This window comes from Bombina bombina, chromosome 11, assembly GCF_027579735.1.
Source record: "Bombina bombina isolate aBomBom1 chromosome 11, aBomBom1.pri, whole genome shotgun sequence".
NCBI lineage: Eukaryota > Metazoa > Chordata > Amphibia > Anura > Bombinatoridae > Bombina > Bombina bombina.
Window position 1 is genome coordinate 51,469,720 of NC_069509.1, and position 22,974 is coordinate 51,492,693.

At 38.9% G+C, this 22,974-nt stretch overlaps 1 protein-coding gene across 1 annotated transcript in view; it reads right to left on the reverse strand.

Moving 5' to 3' along the window:
• The window catches only part of LOC128641659 (glucagon receptor-like), a 148,200-nt gene that overhangs the window by 94,849 nt on the left and 30,377 nt on the right, over nucleotides 1-22,974 (reverse strand). The window contains exons 2-3 of the mRNA XM_053694193.1: nucleotides 15,415-15,545; nucleotides 15,021-15,150 (exon numbers count right to left, since the gene is read on the reverse strand). Coding sequence (XP_053550168.1) covers nucleotides 15,021-15,150; nucleotides 15,415-15,545 — 261 coding nt within the window. The remainder of the gene's footprint in view (nucleotides 1-15,020; nucleotides 15,151-15,414; nucleotides 15,546-22,974) is intronic.

Consider the following 22,974-nt stretch of genomic DNA (forward strand, 5'->3'; position numbering starts at 1 on the left):
TAAACCCCAACTAGATAAGCACCCCAGACCATCTCCACCCCCAGCTCTAAAAGACACCTGTGCAGCTTTTCACATAAAACTACAAACAGCAGAGTATGTTATATGAAAGAACAGACCTGCAGACCGTCAGTCAGATTATTTCTCAAGTATAAAGAATTACTGCGAATCCCTGTACAACCTACGATTTATACCTGGAGAGATGCTGAGAGCACCTAGAGAAATAAAGAACATTTCCTACAGCGAGACACCTGTAGAACTTCATCACTATTTGCATAGCTCCGCGGGATAATCTAATATAACAATAAACCTGCAGAGTATCTCATGACTTGCAGAAGATTACAAGCATTTGGAGAATTTCAGAGAAGTAATCACCATTAGATGAAATGATTTCCATAACCACCAGTATAGCTGAACAGATGCAGAAATAAACAACTCCAGATTATCCAATACACCTAAACACAGCAGATCATCTCACACAACTAGAAATGTAAAGCATCTCATGCTGCTACAGACTTGCAGAACATTGATGGAAACAGAAGAGCATGGCTATAAAGAACTCATAATATTACATATCTGCCACACAATTAGACGTCTGCAGAACATCTCACAAACCATGAGTCTTGCAGAAACTAACTTCCATCTAACGAATACACAACTTATACGCAGAGCATTGGACAGAACTTGAAAATAAACCTTGTATATAAGAATTTGCAGAGTATTTCTTTCAGACAGACAAGCAGAATGTCTCGGAGATCTGCAGAACATCTCACACACAGATCTACAGAACATGCATTACAAAAAGAGACTAGGAAAAGTATCCCATGTAGAGAAATTCCTGTAGAAAATATCACACGTCTTTTATCTGTATAATATTCCATAGACAGTTACAGAACATCACATCTAAATATATATCATTCTGCAGGACATCTTGTTTTACATAAACCTGCACAATACCCTGTACACATTGCTACATTGCACAACGATTTACAGATCATCACACAGAAAAACTCTTGCAGATTAGTACAGATAGGAACCTGCAAAATATCCAAAACAGAGTGCTGCAGAACATTTCATCTAAACACATCTACGGGACATCTTATAAAGACACATAGCATTTCCCATACAGATGATAATCTGCAGAACATCTCACCCAGAGAGCTAGAGAACATCTTATACAGATAGACCTATAGCATATCTCATACAGCTGAGGAGCTGCAGGACATCTCACCCAAACAGAAAGCTGCAGAACATGTTATATAGACATAGACCTATAACATATCTCATACAGCCGGAGCTGCAGAGCATCTCACCCAAACAGAAAGCTGCAGAGAATGTTTTATAGACATAGAGCTATAACATATCTCATACAGCTGAAGAGCTGCAGAGCATCTCACCCAAACAGAATGCTGCAGAGCATGTTTTATAGACATAGAGCTATAACATATCTCATACAGCTGAAGAGCTGCAGAGCATCTCACCCAAACAGAGCGCTACAGAACATTTTATACTGTAGGAAACTGCAGGGCATAAAAAAATACCAGATTAATAAACAGAAGATTTACTACTGGCTTCTTGTGAATGTTGCATTTTAAATGTTACAGCAAGAACATTACTGTACTTGTTTCTTTGTTTTGTTTTTGTAATTAAAACGTCATATGAAATGGTCCTGCAGCCCCCTCTGGTAGTGATGGAGTTAACCATCACCTGGCTTTAAATCTAATAACTCATGTCTCAGTTTCAATTTAATAAAGTTCACTTAGTTTTAATTACAGTTTAAACTGCAGAATTCCAAAAGGAACCCTAAAACATATTATTATTCATCTTTTCTTTTTTTTCTTTTTTTTTAACTTTAGGGTAAAACAAATCCCCAGACCCCCATGTACCATGCACAAATAATAATAGTCAGTATTACACTGTATCACTAACACCTTGCTATATAACAAATGTTATGTTTATAGATAAAGATAATTATGCCAATTAATTTTCCATCCTCAAATTCAGTTTGACACTGACACCTTCATATTATAACATCACAATAAATCTCCTACAATTACAGACATGCAGAGCATCTCATAGGCAGCTGCAGTACATCAATTCGTTAAAGAAAATATAAGTTGTCATTCATTACCTGTTGTGTTTTTAGGGTGGTCAATATCATGCAGAACATCATATCAGAGCATCCCAAACACATAGACTTGCAGAACAACACACATATAGCTGTAAATCATCTCATAAATCTAGATATAGGGCAGGAATCCACAGTTTATTTTATAGGAGATGTATTACATTTTATTTTAATTTCATGTGAACTCCTTAATGAATTGTATTTAAATGCAAATAAATACAGCAAACAACATCTGTCTGTCCATCATCTATCTATTTTATCTATTGTGTCTGTCTATTATCTATTTATCTAATATATTTTCTATCAGCATGTGTTAGCTTCTGCTAAATGTATTTATAAATGTATATTAATATTTATCTATCTATACTATAGGATAATTAGGAAAAAAAAATAATGGTTCAATTTAGGATTCTTGTCTCGTCCTCTTCTCTAAATCTGTGGGACACATAGCTGAGAGTGAAACCCTAGGATATTATGATCCCTCGTGGAACTAACAGCTGTAAAGAATTGCAGAGCAGCTGATATAATTAGTATCTGCAGAACATAGCAAACAAATACATAAATACCTCTATATGCTTTATATGCACCCCCTACTTGGCTTACTTGGGGTATTTAGAGATGGACAGGACATCATGCACCTTACACATCTAAAGACATACAGAGCATATGACACGATTGATCAGCAGCTACAGATCTATAGAATAACAAACAAGATCTGCATAATAATTCTCCCAAAAAACTACTGTTTTATCCTTCAATTAAAATTATGCAAAATATTTAATACAGGTTCAAACCTGCAGATTATTTCATGCAACTGAAAATCTGAAGAACATTTCTCAAACCCAAACACCTGCAGAGTATCTCATACAGCTAAAAATCTCCTCAGACCCCTACAAAAGAAAAACTAGAAAACATCTCACATACACAGCATCTGAAACAAATTAGGTCTGCCCAGGACACTTCACATCACAATTAAGATACTTTCATAATTCCCTATAGATTAAAAACTTTAGCAATATTTAATAGAAGAAGAGAAAGAAAGGGCACATTATATACAGTATTTAAAGGTTTTTAGAACATATGAGCTAACTAAAGATATGCAGAGCATCTCCTAAATACAGACATGCAGACTATTTCATATTGTTTAAATCCAGAAATCAGCAGCAGCCAAAGAATATTTTAAAACTAAAAACCCTCATAAAGCTCACACAACTACAAAGCTATAAATAATTTCATATACCTAGTGATAACCTGCTACACAGTCACATGCAGAGCATCTCACAGTCACAAGGCTCACACACAGTTAACAGTTTCAAAATGACTGATCTTTTTCTTGTGCAAAACAATCTTAGAAGAATTGTAAATAGCAGATAGATATTCCTATGTTATTTAAATAGCATAGAAGATAAGGAATTTACACCCAGTATTTGCAAACAGCTCCAAGTACCAGAGTGTAGGTGACCATCTAAATGCTGCAGCTGTCCCGTGTAACAGTGTCCCGAGCAGTAGTGAGAAGCACTTTACCAGCTGTGCCAAGTCCTCTTCCAGCAGGTGTAGGTTCCTCAGTGTGCCCAGTGGCCCTGGATTTCTCCAGCTTTATATATATTCTCTCCCACACACTTCTAAGTCCTAACCCTCCTCCCCTCATGTTTCATCACTCCTGTCTTACATATACATTCTTTCTCTGTTTTATTCAGAGCACTTCATCATCTGCTATCCCTGGCCCCCTTGCTGCCAGCCCTGGTACCCCCTGTACTCTCTGCTACTTGTCCCATTACCCTCACTGATTTATTCTAACTCTGCTTTCTCTATTCATTTTCTACTTTAAAGGGACAGTAAACACTTTGAGATTGTGATACAAAATGTTCAAAGGGACATAAAACCCACAATTTTCTTTCATGATTCAGAACATGCAATTTTAAAGAAAATGTTCAATTTACTTCTGTTTTCTGATTTGTTTCCTTCACTTGGTATCCTTTGTTGAAAAGCATGGTTAGGTAGGCTCAGGAGCTGCTGATTGGTGGCTGCACATATATGCCTAACGTCATATCCCACCTGTGTTCAGCTAGCTCCCAGTAGCATATTGCTGCTTCTTCAATAAAGGGTACAAAGATAATGAAGCAAATTAGATAATGGAGGTAAATGGTAAAGTTCTTTAAAATTGTTTGCTGTATCTAACTCATGAAAGAAAAAAAATTGGGTTTAATGTCCCTTTAATTATGGGCAGTAGAACAACTTAGTATTACATTTTAATTATTTATTTTGCCCCCTTTTCAAGAAATTACAAGGTCTTTACTTTAAAACCTGTGTACCCCATTACCTGCTATCCGGGCTGTTTTTTTACTTCTCACCTCTAATATTACCAAAAATATTTTTCTACCGCCCTCTCCCATCAACCATAATTTTTCTATCCTCAAATCAATGCTGATCTCCCGTTTTCTCGCTCTTGCAAGCTTGTTGCTTCTCGGTATCTGTCACCCAAGTGCTGCTGTTAGATCTTCCTCCCTCTACAACTCTCATATCTCCGACCCACGTTCTACTTTCTTTTCTGCCCCATTTGCCCATATCATATTGTCAGGACATCGCCTGTGTTTTCAGTTTCCTTTTCTACTCCACCTTCCTCTTCCTTGTTCCCAGTCTCTATCCCCCATCTGCTCCTCCAATGCTCTCAGTTTGAGAGATTTCTTCTCTCTTTTCTTGCAATGCTGACCGCCTCATTTCCTCTCTCAAAATGCAAAATAAATCAATAAAGCACCAATTTAGAACAGCTGCTAAATAGACCTCATGTATAGATGGTTGCCACCTCAGCCATATTTTCCTGGACACTTATGAGTTACACATGCTGCAGGGTGTGCAGAGGGGAACATGAATAGTGCTGTCCAGTGTCACTATTTGTGTGCTGTCCAGGGTTGAAATTCATGTTCCCCTCTGCACACCCTGCAGCATGTGACAGTGTAACTCATAAGTGTCCAGGAAACCATGGCTGAGGTGAAAACACTATACGTGTAACATATAGATCACTGGTTTTCAAACCTGTCCACATGCCACATTTTGAGGATCTCTTAAACTGGGCACAGGTAATTAGTAAACATGGTTATTTTATCTGCTCTCACCCAAGGTAATCCTGAAAATCTGGCCTGTTAGGGAGAGGCCTGAGGACAGGTTTGAAAACCAGTGATATAGAGCAATTTGGTTAAAGGACACCTCAATCAGTAGAATTGCATAATAAAAAGACAATGATTTAACAACCTACACTGCATTTCAAATAAGCAGTAGATTTTTTTTCTGACAAATTAAATTTTTCTCCCATTTTTCGGCCCCTTGTATCATGTGACACACATCAGCCAATCACAGACTAGTATACGTATACCCTGTGAGCTTGTGCACATGTTAGTAGGATCTTGTTCCCCAGAAAGTGTGAATATAAAAAGACTGTGCAAAATTTGATAATGGAAGTAAATTGGAAAGTGTCTTAAAACTGCTGCTCTATCTTATTCATAAAAGTTTATTTTGACTTAAATGTCCCTTTAAAGTCCTTGTAAACTGCTTATCCTTTTTAATGCAGAACTCTGCACCACATGCACATTGTTTCTAGTCTCTCTTCTATGGCTGCAACAGTTCATAGCACTATTAAGGGGGGTAACAATACAATACATAAATGTGTGATAAAATACATGCAATTCGCTCAAATTTGACGCATTAGCTACATTAATCATTAAAGGGCCATAATACCCAAATGTTGAAAGACTTGAAAGTGATGCAGCATAGCTGTAAAAAGCTGACTAGAAAATATCACCCGAACATCTCTATGTAAAAAAGAAAGATATTTTACCTCAAAATGTCCTAAGTATTCAAAACCCATTGCAAAGGACTTTAAGCAGCAAATCAGTATGTCTGTCCTGGGACAGCCAAGGGAGTGAGCCTCATGCACACTCATATTAATTCCCTATTCAGTTTAAGGAAGTTTACTATGAAATCTCATGAGAGTTAAAGTGAAGGTAAACTTTGATGAATGAAAGCCCGTTTTTTAAAAATACTATTAAAAACAGGGGCACTTTCATTCATCAAAGTTTACAAAGCAGTCATTTTGATTAAAAACTTACCTTTTTTCTTTTGACAGCCAGAGCAGCTTCCCCCTCCTGGAAATCCTCTCTTCACACATCAGCAATGACTAATCAGGCTTCCTCCAATCACAGCATGGCCTCAGGCAATGACTACCCTGGGGGGAAAGCCGTGATTGGAGAAAGCCGGATTAGTCATTGCTGACATGTGAAGAGAGGATTTCCAGGAGGGGAAAGCTGCTCTGGCTGTGATAAGAAAAAAAGTTAAGTTTTTAATCAAAACGGCTGCTTTGTAAACTTTGATGAATGAAAGTGCCCCTGTTTTAATAGTATTTTTTTAAAAAGGGCTTTCATTCACCAAAGTTTACCTTCACTTTAAGTGAAATCTCATGAGATCACAGTAAAAGAGTTCATGACCTCAGCACTGCTGATGCTGATTGGCTGCTGTTCATTTCTTCATTTTTTATTTTTTTTTACCTGCAGCTGGGCAGCAGCTGAGTATAACTTTTTACACAGAACTTACTCTGCTGAGCTGAGGAGATTGTGATGTAAAATATCTTCCTTTTTTACATAGAGATGCTCAGGTGATATTTTCCTGTCAGCTTTTTACAGTTATACTGCATCACTTTCAAGTGATTTAGCATATGAGTATTATGTCCCTTTAAGATTGACTGTTGCAATATCATAAAGAGGCTTAAAGGGAAAGAACCTTGTTTGATCCCAAAGACAAGGATTTAAAAACACATTCACAGATACATAGTAAGTACAAGCATTATATAATAGAACATTATTTATATAGATGTGGACTGGTATTTAGGTCCAACTACAGGGGCAATTTACACATAAGTGGGAGGGCATAATTATTTTCAATTATTTATACTAAATGTATTTATTTCTTAAATAGACATCATAGCCCACTGGTTTTCAAACCTGCCTCAGGCCTCCCCAACAGGCCAGGTTTTCTGGATTACCTTGGATGAGAGCAGGTAAAATAACCATGGTTACTAATCAGCTGATTATTTCACCTGTGCTCCAGTTCAGATATCCTCAAAATGTGGCCTGTTAGGGAGACGTGAGAACAGGTTTCAAAACCAGTGTTGTAGCCAAACCAAAATGACAAAAAGCTGGCAAAATTAAAGGGACATGAAACCCAATTTTTTTCTTTTGTGATTTACAAAGAGCATGTCATTTTAAACAACTTTCTAATTTACTTCTATTATCTAATTTGCTTCATTCTCTTGATATCACTTGCTGAAAAGCATATCTAGATATGCTCAGTAGCTGCTGATTGGTTGCTGCACATAAAGGCCTTGTGTGATTGGCTCACACATGTGCATTGCTATTTCTTCAACAAAGGATATCTAAAGAATTGAGCAAATTAGATAATAGAAGTAAATTGGAAAGTTGTTTAAAATTGCATGCCCTATCTGAATCATGAAAGTTTAATTTTGACTAGACTGTCCCTTTAAGGTTTTCGTTTAAACGAACAGGCTGTAATGTAGAGAACCTAAATACCCATTTAGACTCCTTCTGTAATAGACATTTGTCTTGGTCCCCACCATGACCATGTATATTACCTTTATCAATTCCTATGAACGTTAAAGTGTCAGGTTTTGCATTGTGAAACTCATTACAATGCCTTGCTACACTGCTGATAGAAGCTTTATCCACAATATCATCCCTATATGCTCTCCTTTCCTATCTTTGAACAACCGTTTAGTATTAAAGGGACAGTCTACTATAGAATTTTTATTGTTTTAAAAGATAGATAATCCCTTTATTACCCATTCCCCAGTCTTGCATAACCAACACAGTTATATTAAAACACTTTTTACCTCTGTGATTACCTTGTATCTAAGCATCTTCTGACAGCTCCCTGATCACATGACTTTTTATTTATTATCTATTGACTTGCATTTTAGCCAATTATTGCTGTGTTGTGCAAGACTCTTAAATAACTACCTGGGGATGAGCACAATGTTATCTATATGGCCCAAATGAACTAGCAGTCTCTTGTGAAAAGCTAATTAAAAAGCATGTGAAAGAGACTGTCTTTAGTGGCTTAGAAACAGGCAGAAATTTAGAGGTTTAAATGTTAAAAAGGTTTATTTTAATATAACAATGTTAGTTGTGCAAAGGTGGGGAATGGGTAGTAAAGGCGTTATCTATATTTTTAAACAATAATAATTTTAGGGTAGACTGTCCCTTTAACAACGTAAAATCTAGGACAAGAGCAGCATATGCTACACCCTCTGTATAGCAATTGATAAAATATCTAATTGTGAAGCTTTAACCTTCTCTAAATAAGAAACTCTTGGGCTTAACCATATATTTACAAGTCGTGCATCAAGCACAGGGGGAGTTGTTTGCTTAACCAATTTGTAGGCTCTGGTTTAGACACAAAACTACTATGTACCAGTTTATCACATAGACCTGGAACTCTCCTTGCTTCTGTGGAGGGTCTTATACCTACAAACTCATCATCTCTAGTTATCAAGTGCCAATGTTTCTTAACCACATTTTGAAGCATATTCCAATGACAGTTACATTTAGTAATAAGTCTGACCTGTGAGGAGGGTGCTGTTTATTTGGAATACAAACGTTTATCCCTCTCTGTCTTTCTAGCCTCAACCTTAGCCCTATTTTTGAATAGCCCCTATCTAGAAAAACGTGGTTGCATCTCACTTGCATGCTTCTCATACTTGACCCCTGAGGAACAGTTTCTATGTAGCTATAGGAACTGGCCCTTAGGTATCTTTTTCTTTAGATGATACGGATGATGGCTCGAGGCTAGTAATAAGCTATTTGTAGCTGTACTCTTGTGATAGTTTTTCAGTAGCAATTTTTATTGCCCTCTTTCCTTATTAGGATATCTATAAAAGATATCTCAATAATACTGGCTTGGAATGTAAGTGTTATTTTGTATGCATTTATATTCACATTTACTACAAAAGAATTCAAAGATTCAAGGGAACCTTCCCCAAGGACAAGAATATTGTCCCAATAGTGCAGCCAAACATTAACATTATCCTCAAAGGCTGTTTTCTGATAGACTTCTTTCATCTCCCATTCTCAAAAATGGAGACAGGAATAGGTAGGTAGAATATGCTGAATTCCTTTTCTTTTTAAAGACACTGGGGATTTGAGTGTCTTTCTTTTGCGTGTTATTGTGAATTATTTATTTTGGTTCTGCACCATATTGATTTAATATATTAATTCATATAATATGATTTACACTAACTATATTGCCACTGTAGTTAGCATATCAGTTTTATGGGCTTTAAACAAACACCTTTGCCATAAACTCATGTACTTGATGGTGCTATATTGAAATATTACTTTTTTTCTATTCAGTTAAATACAAAAGGCTAGGTTACAAGCGGAGAGCAATCATTTTCACCCTAGCGATAAGGGGTATATCGCGAGGGTTTGCGCTTATCGGGCCTACCGCTTATATAACAAGTTGAAAGTGACCACAATCGCGATTTAAACTAGAATCGTTACCGCGTTCTCAGAGCTGTGGTTAACTGTTTTGCGAAAATAAAAAGTTGCACAAAACACATCAAAAACATAAATTATGCTTACCTGATAATTTTCATTACTGCATTCATTAATTTTGGGAAATTCAGAACCTGGCCACCAGGAGGAGGCAAAGACACCCCAGCCAAAGGCTTAAATACTCCTCCCACTTCCCTCATCCCCCAGTCATTCTGCCGAGGAACAAGGAACAGTAGAAGAAATATCAGGGTGAAAAGGTGCCAGAAGAACAAAAAATTATGGCCGCCCCACATAAAAACACGGACGGGGAGCTGTGGACTATTTCCATCTGAAGAAAAGAAAATTATCAGGTATGCATAATTTATGCTTTTCTTCATAAATGGAAAGAGTCCACAGCTGCATTCATTACTTTTGGGAAAACAATATCCAAGCTATAGAGGACACTGAATGCTAAAACGGGAGGGTACAAAAGGTGGCCCACTCTGAAGGCACCAGGCCTGAAAACACAACCCAACAAAATTACTGCTTCGTCCGAAGCCAAGAAAACATTTGAAAAAAAAAAATACCCCAGGACACTGACCCGCAGACAGTCCACAAGCTCTACTAGAGACTGCAGGAACAGACTCGACTGAGCCAACACTCCTCCAGGAGACACCATTGCCCAAAAGTCGATCCTCAACCACACACCCTTACAGAGAAAGAGGAAAGACAACCGAAAACTCCCAAAAGGGAGAGGACATAGAGGAACAAACAAGGATTCTCAGAAGACCCTAAACAGGTGGCAATAAGATTTAAAAGGAAAAACCCAAAAAAAGAGCCAAGCTCACAGGGACCCTAAGGGGTCCTGAAACAAAGGAAGGCAACACCCAGACCCCAAACTGTACAGAACCATAAAGTTGAAACCGGGAAACAGAACAGAGAAGAAAATCTCTCAGAAAAAACAGAGCAACCGCCCCGAAAAAAACCCTGAAACCGTAGTTACAAGTCCCCAGGAACTCTGAATATCAAAATATTCCCAACCAACACGTGCATCAAACCCAGAGACACAACCTCTGAATACCACATGCTGCGGTCATACAAGGATGACTTTGAAAATAAAATACTTGCAGACAAGTAAAAAACAGCCAAAGATAGATAACCAACACTACCGACAGACTGCTAACATCCACTAATTAGTGGGTACACCGTAGGTTATCCAAAGCTGCAAGGCCAACACACGAATCAGGACCAACAAGGAGCCCAGGACCTCAAAGAGGCTCACCATACCTCCAGATAAACAACATATCTCAGATCCTATTCCAACACCGGACCAACCCAAGCAACCTACAGGTCTGGAAGACAAGGGACAGAAAGTACCCCAACCACTAGCTCCCAGATAAAAGGGGGCAATGGGATGGCCTCAGACACCCCAACAGAGCACGGTGCCTTCGAAAAGCACCTACAAAACAGGTACTCCAAAGGAGGACCTCATAGAGATGGGCAGAAAAAGACAGAAGCTCTATGAAATCTAGCCCAATACTCTATGGCAGTCTCAGCACAGCACCTACAATAGGTACTCCGAAGGAGAGCCCCATAAAGATAGGCGTAACTATGAGATCTAACATGGAGACTGCAAAACCATAAACGGAACAGAACAATTCCAGAAAAGTGGACCACTCTCTTACAGGATAAACCCCTGTTCCAACCACCTGCACACAGGACAGGACAACCATCCAGAGAGAGGAAAACCTCACCTCTTTAAGAAAGGCAAACCCCCCCAAGGGAGGGCACAGATAAAGAACAGTGCACATGCTCACAAGACCGAAGCCATAAACTGACCCTAATTAAAAACATCCAGGCCCCACTGATGACTATGAAAGGGAACTCCACAAGAGGAAAGCACATATCGTTCAATAACAAAGCAGGCCATCAGGAGCCTAAACACACATAACTCCTGGCCATGCAGCTAGTAGCTCAACTAGCGAGACCATAAGTCCTGGAGAGCTAGAGCTCCTGAACTAGACATAGAATCAAAATTTTTTGGAAGGAATGCCAGATAAGGTCATGTCAAGGTATATGTAAGGTTAATAAATATATATTTTAATCTTATATTTTAAGGTTAATAAATATATATATTTATTCAGATCTGACTGGTCAGTAGAAAATAATTCATTTCTTTCAGACAAACTGACTTCAATCATGGTTAATTCTCCCCCCACTGAGCATATCTCAAGACTAAAATTGCAGACAGGATGTCCCAAGAAACAAAAGGGAAGCATTTGTTCTTAATTGGAAGTGCAAACTCATGTTCAGCTCTTCCCCCATTTAGTATGCAAAAATTATTCTCAACACCCCAGTGAGGGAAATAAACATTTGGCTTATTTAACTTTAACAGCTATCTCAGGTGCAAATGAGCCCTGCTGTGCAACGATGACACTTGAATATACAAAATGTTAGACATTGCGTCTGGGGAGGATAACACACAGTGAAAACACATGCTTTAAATTATACTCTTGGGAACCATTGCTAAAAGACAGCATAAATAAAGATAAATACATTTTGAAAAATAAATAATAACTACATTGATAATTTTGCAGATAAACATATCAAATAATGCCCCAGACTATATTGAATATATATCTGGGAGATAGATTGAAATCTGTATAGATTGAATAGCAATTGTGATAGTCCCATGTTTGGATGATATATAACATGCTTTCCTATTTTCCAGATGGAGCTAAAAAGATGATAAATACAAGATACTGCATAGAAGTGAATGTATATATATATATATATATATATATATATATATATATATATATATATATATACACATATATATTTTGAAAGCATAAAATATCTTAACCTCTGTGTTTTTAAGAATGTGAATAGATGTTTATGGACCTAAAGAGAAGTGATTATTAACATTTATATTTTATTTCAGATCTACATAGACAAGATTCATATATTCAGGAAGAAATACACAGAAATGTTACATGCTGTATTTGCACAAATGCAATATATCAGGAGTTTAAATGCCATTAATCTTGAATAGTTAGCAATATAAATTGCTTTAATATAAAATACTGTGTTTCATGTCAAATTGATCAGAATAAAAAAAAAGGTGATATAATACAATACATATAAACATATAACTTAATAATGTAAGGAAATTATGACAGTTATTACCCATTTTAAAGAAATATTTTAAATGCTAGAAATGTTGGTTAAAAGTGAATCTGTATGTATTGTCATACTGCCCCCCGGTGTTGCAATGCGAGAACTACAGCCAGAAGGCTTTTTGGCTGTTTTAAAAATGAAATTTCAAAGGGCCAATCCGAGACAAGGTTTCCGTGTGGGCGTAACCAAACCAGATCTCTAATGATTATAAAACAGGAAGGTTAAATGCAGGAGAGTTTTTTTGGTGATTGCTTACCCTGGTGACTGATAACTGGTGAGCATACTTGGGACACAGTCATTCAAGCAAGGAGCTGAAATACTAACCCTGATCTATGCAAAATAACTTTTCCTTCAAATGAGGAGATCTAAGATATTATAGAAAATATTGAATTACAATTTGGTTCAGACTGGTGATGTATGATTTCTAACTTTAATATTTTAAACAAAGGTTATTGATAATATCATAGTCAAATTGTAGTTAAGCAGATTTAAAGAAGCAGTTTGTATTTCAAGTTAGTATTTCATAAGCCTGTGTAGTGTTAAAAGTTTATTTTTGTACCCTAACCCTGATCTATGCAAAATAACTTTTCCTTCAAATGAGGAGATCTAAGATATTATAGAAAATATTGAATTACAATTTGGTTCAGACTGGTGATGTATGATTTCTAACTTTAATATTTTAAACAAAGGTTATTGATAATATCATAGTCAAATTGTAGTTAAGCAGATTTAAAGAAGCAGTTTGTATTTCAAGTTAGCATTTCATAAGCCTGTGTAGTGTTAAAAGTTTATTTTTGTACCCTAAGGAATTCATTTAAAGCATTTGTCCACTGTAAGAATATATGTACTTTAATACCCTAATTAGAATTGTATTGCTGGATATTAGTAGCTGTGATATTTTAGTCTCATTGTGTTAATTTTGAATGAAAGGATATTGTAAATCGGGCTAGCTTTAAAGGTAAACTTTTATGAGCTTGGTAAAAAAGTATAGACTGTCCTATTGTTTAAATTAGCGCTGTTAGAATTGTATTGCTTGGGTATTTAGTTGTTAAAGATCTTAGAATCTCATTGTACTAACAGGGTGAACTTTTACTGTGAATAAGATAGATTTTTATGAATGTTGCATAGCCTATTTGAACGGTTTTAAACGCATATAGTGTTGACTCATATTCTAATTCTCACAAATATTTGTGTATCAACATGTTCATAGTTATTTACTAATAATAAAGAATTCAGATATTTATATTAATTATGTTGTCTTAGTAGAAGTATATTGATTGTGGGTTCAGTCTAAAGAAAGATTGTTAAATATATTCCCTGCCATATACTCACACATTGTTTGGAGAATACTGCTAAGATTTTTATAAATATACTGACAGTCATGAAAAAAAGGTAGTGAAACCATAGAGCTAACCACTAATCAGACCAGCCGACTAAGGCCCAGAAAGATCAAGACAAGGCGTACAACACTCAAACTTCCAAAACTAGGGGGAAATGTCGGGAACAAAGTCACCCGAAGAGTGAGTTAACAAAGGCTAGGCTCCATAAACTCCTCAGAGTATAAAACCAGAGGGCTACATTCATGCAGAAAGAATGCATAGCATCCCAAACCTTGGAAACAACCGCCAGACGGAGCCAGGATAAGGAGATTAGTCTATTATTCCTCATAAGGATCGACTAACTCCCAGAGTAGGAAAGACCGCAAGGCCCGCCCATAAGGCGGCCTCAACCGCTTTAAGAGAAAATGGACAAAGCCAGAGATCTCGACCCGAAGGAAGTGTCCTCAAAAGGAACAAATCCAAACGGACAATTCCAATAGCCCTTGAAAGGCAAGACCGCCCATAACGGCGGCAAGGAGGTCCTAAGTCCTCAAAATCTTCAACGCAGGCGGGGAAGGAAACTCAAATCCCGATATAATCGGAACCAACAGAGTGTGATGCACTGGAACTCCACCAAGTCCCAGACGACCAGCTCGAAAGACTGATGAGGACTGAACCAGTCCCCCATGCCCCACGGACCCTCCAGTCCTCTCAGAATGCTTAGCTGACATTTGTAAAAACAAGATAAGAAAAACACAAATAATAATGCAATCACTTAGCGCCCAAACCGGACCAGCCAGGCATAACAGGCGCCATGTGTCTGACATAGGCCTCAAGACAGAAAGCCCTAGCCATTACTGAAAAGGCCATAATATTCACCCCCAGGGAGGGAGAAATAAACGACAAACATAGGACTAAATGCGTCCCCAGAACAACTTCTGTAGAAGTAACCAGTGCGATTACAAAATCACGAGTGTCAATTCCAGACCTGTATAAAACAAAACATTAGCTTTTACATCAAAGAAAAGTCATCCTAACCGGATTAAAATAAAGGAAAAGGCAACCTGTAGGTTTTTCGCCCAAGGAGAACAGACACACCCGCAGGACCAGCCCAACGGAACCCTGCTCATCCAAGCTCAGATTGGAAAGGATACTCAATAACCAGACTTCATCCCTTTATATTTAATTCTGTGAGCTATTCGAAGTAGAACACTGAGAACTCCTATATCCATTAAGGATGGGATCCTCTAACAACGCCAAAACGTGCCGAAGCAGAATACGAAGGCGCGCCAGTCTATATCGAAAAGCCCAGCACACCTCTGCCGGAGCCTCAGGACCAGACGCTCCCCGGAGAGCTGAACGGGCCACCCCATGCCTGGGGACCTGGGATGTTGGGACACAAACATAATCTTAAGCACACATCTGGAAGCTGCAACGCCATAAGAATTTGAATACGGAAACGTGCTGCAATTTACGGAGGGAACAAACCACCATCCAGGAAAGGATAAGTATAATCTGGGTCACCTGCACGTGTAGTAACAGTAAGTGGTAGGGAACTCGCCACTCGAGGGACAGAACCCCCAGAGGCGGATGGCTCAGCGGCCCCTTGATTCCCCGTTCCCGAGGAATTGAGCCCTTTAAAATGGCCTACGGAACATAACTGACTGTCATGTGTCATCTGGGCTGATTTATATTCTTCGCAAGAAGTGCAATCTGAATCCTAGACCACTTCAATCTCAACATCAGAACCCTCCCTAACTGGGATATGAAAACAAGAAAATGGACCAAATAAGAAAAATCGAAATGGCACCTTACACCCACAATGGCTGGGGCACTCACCACCTCCTATGCACCAGACGACCAGAATTTTTTTCCGCCGCCACACAGTCAAGAATGCAGAAATGGAGAGTCAAAAACGTGACCACGCCCGGTCACAAGGTAGGCCGTACAGTCCAGAAAAATGCGCTCCGACTGCAAAGGCCACGTCACTTCCAAGGCTGTTATGTTCCACAAAGCCATGAGCCTACGTAACACTACACATAAGCAGGTCGAATCACATAACAAACATGATTAAAAAAAACCCTGTTCAATAACCCCTGTCAGGAGATATTAACCCTTGATTCCAAGATACAAAAGGAGTCTCACTGAGACCCTGAGTTATAGTTAATCCCACAAGGTGGTAGTCTCTCGGGAAAACATTTGCAATACAATACAATTATGATGAAAGTAACATGAAATGATCTTACTGGAATCTACGCCGTGGAACAGGAACACGGTCCTTCAAGTGTGACAGATAGTAGCATTGCCTCTGCCACTTAAGTCAAGAAAGCAGGCAGTGAAACTTGTCAATGCCGATTGCTTATGGAGCTGTTAAAAATTAGTTGGGATGGTTTCGCATAAAGACTCTTCCTGCATCTCCGGACTCTAACTTTCATCCAGGCCCTCACTGAGAGACTGATAGGATTACTTAAAGCTCCGTCCCATGTCGAAGAGTACTACTCTCCATAAGAGACAAAACAAACTTCTGACACTTCTCTGCCAACCTCCTGGGACGAAAGGCAAAGAATGACTGGCGGATGAGGGAAGTGGGAGGAGTATTTACGCCTTTGGCTGGGGTGTCTTTGCCTCCTCCTGGTGGCCAGGTTCTTATTCCCAAAAGTAATGAATGCAGCTGTGGACTCTTTCCACTTAATACATTACAAAGTACAGTTACACTTATAATAAAACTTTCTAATAGAAAGTATTCCAAAAAAAATATTGCTCAATGATATGAGATCTTGGGTGTTAGAAAAAAAAGCCGGCAAAGGCCTTTAACTTAGAGATACATACATATACATGTCTAAATATGTATTTGTATGTGTATATACTGTATTTGTGTGTATATATATATACACATATATGTATTTATATATGTGTACGATATGTATGTACAGTATGTATTTATATGTGTATATATGTATTTACAGACATATATACACATATAAACACATAAATACAAATGTACACATACTGTATATAGACATATATATAAGTGCATTGGAGCCCTTTGCCGATGAAAACATGAAAAAACATATTTATGCAATATTAATTTTAATAACGACTTTAAGTATGTATTTACTGTAAATATTTCATATTCCAATTATCTTACCATAGAAGAATATGTTCTAATTATTTATGAATAGTTATTCCTATATAAATCTGTCTATATCTATACCTATATATAAAATCATAAATATCTATAATCATATATATATATTGTACCAAAAAAACATCAGATACTGTATATGTAGAAATATTTATTACTGAATAAATAGAACATATTTAGTTATGTGAAGAACATTGGAATTTGAAATATTCATATTTTCATGTCGGCTTAGCGCTAATGAGAATATGTGATCGTGTTTGCGCGAGAGTGATGTGTTTTTTCTCCACTTTTTTTCTCCACTTTTTTTCTCCATTGACTTCTATGGGGGAATACGTGAATGTGCACGCGATATTCTAAGTTTGGATTACCGTGGGTTACCGCTAGAGCGAAAACAGTTTACTTTATACTTATCTTAATTTTCCATCACCCATTAATTTCCAATCTCAAAATGCATATACGTATATAGTGTGCCTTATTGCAGATGCTCAGTAGGAACTGGAGTTTAAAGAAATGTGCATACAAAAAGAATGTGCACGTTTTGATAATAGAAGTATATTGGAAAGGTTTTTTTTAAATTGCTGCTTTATCTGAATCATGAAACTTTAATTTTTATCTTAGTGGCCATTATGGACACTACGTGAATACTTGAAAATCCGGCTAACTGCTGAAAGTATCCACAAACTCCAGGATAGAGTAAAACAACTCTGACTTTATTCAGCAGGTGAAAAAAACACAATTTATGCTTACCTGATAAATTTATTTCTCTTGTGGTGTATCCAGTCCACGGATCATCCATTACTTGTGGGATATTCTCATTCCCAACAGGAAGTTACAAGACGAAACCCACAGCAGAGCTGCAATATAGCTCCTCCCCTAACTGTCATAGCCAGTCATTCGACCGAAAACAAGCCGAGAAAGGAGGAACCATAGGGTGCAGTGGTTACTGTAGTTTAAATTAAAAAATTACCTGCCTTAAAATGACAGGGCGGGCCGTGGACTGGATACACCACAAGAGAAATAAATTTATCAGGTAAGCATGAATTGTGTTTTCTCTTGTAAGGTGTATCCAGTCCACGGATCATCCATTACTTGTGGGATACCAATACCAAAGCTAAAGTACACGGATGAAGGGAGGGACAAAGCAGGAACTTAAATGGAAGGAAACACTGCCTGTAAAACCTTTCTCCCAAATATAGCCTCCGAAGAAGCAAAAGTATCAAATTTGCAAAATTTTGAAAAAGTATGAAGTGAAGACCAAGTCGCCGCCTTGCAAATCTGTTCAAAAGAAGCCTCATTTTTAAAGGCCCAAGTGGAAGCCACAGCTCTAGTGGAATGAGCTGTAATCCTTTCAGGAGGCTGCTGTCCAGCAGTCTCATAGGCTAAGTGGATTAAGCTTCTTAGCCAAAAAGAAGGAGAGGTTGCCGAAGCCTTTTGATCTCTCCTCTGTCCAGAGAAGACAACAAACCAAGCAGATGTTTGACGAAAATCTTTAGTAGCTTGTAAGTAAAAACTTTAAAGCACGGACCACGTCCAGATTGTGAAACACAAGGATGGAACAACAATCTCTTGATTGATATTCTTGTTAGATACCACCTTAGGTAAAAACCCAGATTTGGTACGCAGGACTACCTTATCCGTATGAAAAATCAGATAAGGAGAATCACATTGTAAGGCAGATAACTCGGAGACTCTACGAGCCGAGGAAATAGCTACCAAAAAAAGGACTTTCCAAGATAAAAGTTTGATATCTATGGAATGAAGAGGTTCAAACGGAACTTCTTGAAGAACCTTAAGAACCAAGTTTAAGCTCCATGGTGGAGCAACCGGTTTAAACACAGGCTTGATTCTAACTAAAGCCTGACAAAATGCCTGAACGTCTGGAACATCTGCCAGATGCTTAACTAGCTGACAATCCTTTTTCCAAACCTTCTTGGAGAAAAGATAATATCCTAGGAATCCTGACCTTACTCCATGAGTAACCCTTGGATTCACACCAATAAAGATATCTACGCCATACCTTATGGTAAATTTTCCTAGTGACAGGCTTTCGTGCCCGTATTAAGGTATCAATAACTGACTCGGAGAAGCCACGCTTTGATAAAATCAAGCATTCAATCTCTAGGCAGTCAGCCGCAGAGAAATTAGATTTGGATGGTTGGAAGGACCCTGAAGTAGAAGGTCCTGTCTCAGAGGCAGAGACCATGGTGGAAAGGATGACATATCCACTAGATCTGCATACCAGGTCCTGTGTGGCCACGCAGGTGCTATCAGAATCACCAATGCTCTCTCCTGCTTGATCTTGGCAATCAGTCGAGGGAGCAGAGGAAACGGTGGAAACACATAAGCCAGGTTGAAAGACCAGGGCGCTGCAAGAGCATCTATCAGTGTCGCCTTGGGATCCCTGGACCTGGATCCGTAACACGGAAGCTTGGCGTTCTGGCGAGACGCCATGAGATCCAGTTCTGGTTTGCCCCAACGATGAATCAGTTGTGCAAATACCTCCGGATGGAGTTCCCACTCTCCCGGATGAAAAGTCTGACGACTTAGAAAATCCGCCTCCCAGTGCTCTACACCTGGGATATGGATAGCTAATAGGTGGCAAGAGTGAATCTCTGCCCAGCAAATTATTTTTGAACTTCTAACATCTCTAGGGAACTTCTTGTTCCCCCTTGATGGTTGATGTAAGCTACAGTCGTGATGTTGTCCAACTGAAATCTGATGTACCTCAGAGTTGCTAACTGAGGCCAAGCCTGAAGAGCCTTGAATATCGCTCTTAGTTCCAGAATATTTATTGGAAGGAGAGACTCCTCCTGAGTCCACAATCCCTGAGCCTTCAGGGAGTTCCAGACTGCACTCCAACCTAGAAGGCTGGCATTTGTTGTTACAATTGTCCAATCTGGCCTGCGAAAGGTCATACCTTTGGACAGATGGACCCGAGATAGCTACCAGGGAAAAGAATCCCTGGTCTCTTGGTCCAGATTCAGTTGAGGGGACAAATCTGTGTAATCCCTGCTCCACTGACTGAGCATGCATAGTTGCAGCGGTCTAAGATGTAAGCGTGAAAACAGCACTATGTCCATTGCCGCTACCATTAAGCCGATTACTTCCATACACTGAGCCACCGAAGGGCACGGAATGGAATGAAGAACCCGGCAGGAATTTAGAAGCTTTGATAACCTGGGCTCCATCAGGTGAATTTTCATTTCTATAGAATCTATCAGAGTCCCTAGAAAGGAAACTCTTGTGAGTGGGGATAGAGAACTCTTTTCCTCGTTCACTTTCCACCCATGCGACCTCATAAATGCCAGTACTACGTCCGTATGAGACTTGGCAATTTGGAAGTTTGACGCCTGTATCAGGATGTCGTCTAAATAAGGGGCTACTGCTATGCCCCGCGGCCTTAGGACCGCCATAAGCGACCCTAGAACCTTTGTAAAGATTCTTGGGGCTGTAGCTAATCCAAAGGGAAGAGGTACAACTGGTAATGCCTGTCTTGAAAGGCAAACCTGAGAAACCGATGATGATCTTTGTGTATTGGAATGTGAAGATAAGCATCCTTTAGATCCACTGTAGTCATATATTGACCCTCCTGGATCAGTGGTAGGATGGTACGAATAGTTTCCATCTTGAACAACGGAACTTTGAGGAATTTGTTTAAGTTCTTTAGATCCAAAATTGGTCTGAAGGTTCCCTCTTTTTTGAGAACCACAAACAGATTTGAGTAAAAACCCTGTTCCTGTTCACTCCCATAACTAGGAGGTCTCATACACAGTGTAAGAATGCCTCTCTCTTTATCTGGTGTGCAGATAATTGTGAAAGGTGAAATCTCCCTTTTGGGGGGGGGGAGCTTTGAAGTCCAGAAGATATCCCTGGGATATAATTTCCAATGCCCAGGGATCCTGAACATCTCTTGCCCATGCCTGGGCGAAGAGTGAAAGTCTGCCCCCTATTAGATCCGTTACCGGATAGGGGGCTGTTCCTTCATGCTGTCTTAGAGGCAGCAGCAGGCTTTTTTGACCTGCTTACCTTTTTTCCAGGTCTGGTTTGGTCTCCAGACCGTCTTAGATTGAGCAAAAGTTCCCTCTTGTTTATTATTAGAGGAAGTTGATGCCGCACCTTCCTTGAAGTTTTGAAAGGCACGAAAATTAGACTGTTTGGCCCTAGATTTGGACCTGTCCTGAGGAAGGGCATGACCTTTTCCTCCAGTGATATCAGCAATAATCTCCTTCAAACCAGGCCCGAATAGGGTCTGCCCCTTGAAGGGAGTATTAAGTAGCTTAGATTTTGAAGTCACGTCAGCTGACCATGATTTCATCCATAGCGCTCTGCACGCCTGTATAGAAAACCAGAATTCTTAGCCGTTAGTTTAGTCAAATGAACAATGGCATCAGAAATAAAAGAATTGGCTAGCTTAAGTGCTCTAAGTTTGCCAAGTATGTCATCCAATGGAGTCGCTACCTGTAAAGCCTCTTCCAGAGACTCAAACCAGTACGCCGCCGCAGCAGCAGTGACAGGGGCAATGCATGCAAGGGGCTGTAGAATAAAACCTTGTTGAATAAATATTTTCTTAAGGTAACCTTCTAATTTTTTATCCATTGGATCTAAAAAAGCACAACTGTCCTCGACAGGGATAGTAGTACGCTTTGCTAGAGTAGAAACTGCTCCCTCCACCTTAGGGACTGTCTGCCATAAGTCCCGTGTGGTGGCGTCTATTGGAAACATTTTTCTAAAAATAGGAGGGGAAGAGAACGTCACACCTGGTCTATCCCATTCCTTATTAATAATTTCTGTAAACCTTTTAGGTATTGGAAAAACATCAATACACACCGGCACTGCAAGTATTTATCCAGTCTACACAATTTCTCTGGCACTGCAATGGAATCACAGTCATTCAGAGCAGCTAAAACCTCCCTAAGCAACACGCGGAGGTGTACAAGCTTAAATTTAAATGTAGAAATATTAGAATCAGGTATCTTCCTGAGTCATTAACATCACCCACTGACTGAAGCTCTCTTTCCTCAGCTTCTGCATATTGTGAGGCAGTATCAGACATGGTTCTTAAAGCGTCAGTATGCTCTGCATTTCGTCTAACCCCAGAGCTATCTCGCTTACCTCTAAGTTCAGGTAGTCTGGCTAATACCGCTGACAGTATATTATCCATGACTGCCGCCATGTCTTGTAAAGTAAACGCTATGGGCGCCCTAGATGTACTTGGCGAAATTTGAGCGTGAGTCCCTTAAGCGGGAGTCAAAGGGTCTGACACGTGGGGAAAGTTAGTTGGCATAACTTCCCCCTCGTCAGATTCCTCTGGTGATAAAATTTTTTAAAAGACAGAAAATGATCTTTATTGCCAAAAATGAAATCAGTACATTTGGTACACATTCTAAGAGGGGGTTCCACCATGGCTTTTAAACATAATGAACAAGGAGTTTCTTCTATGTCAGACATGTTTATACAGACTAGCAATGAGACTAGCAAGCTTGGAAAACACTTTAAATCAAGTTAACAAGCAAATATAAAAAATGGTACTGTGCCTTTAAGAGAAGCAAATTTTGTCAGAATTTGAAAAACAGTGAAAAACTGTGAAAAAATGCAGTAAAACAGTGTATGTAATAGACTAGCAGAGCATTGCACCCACTTGCAAATGGATGATTAACCCCTTAGTTA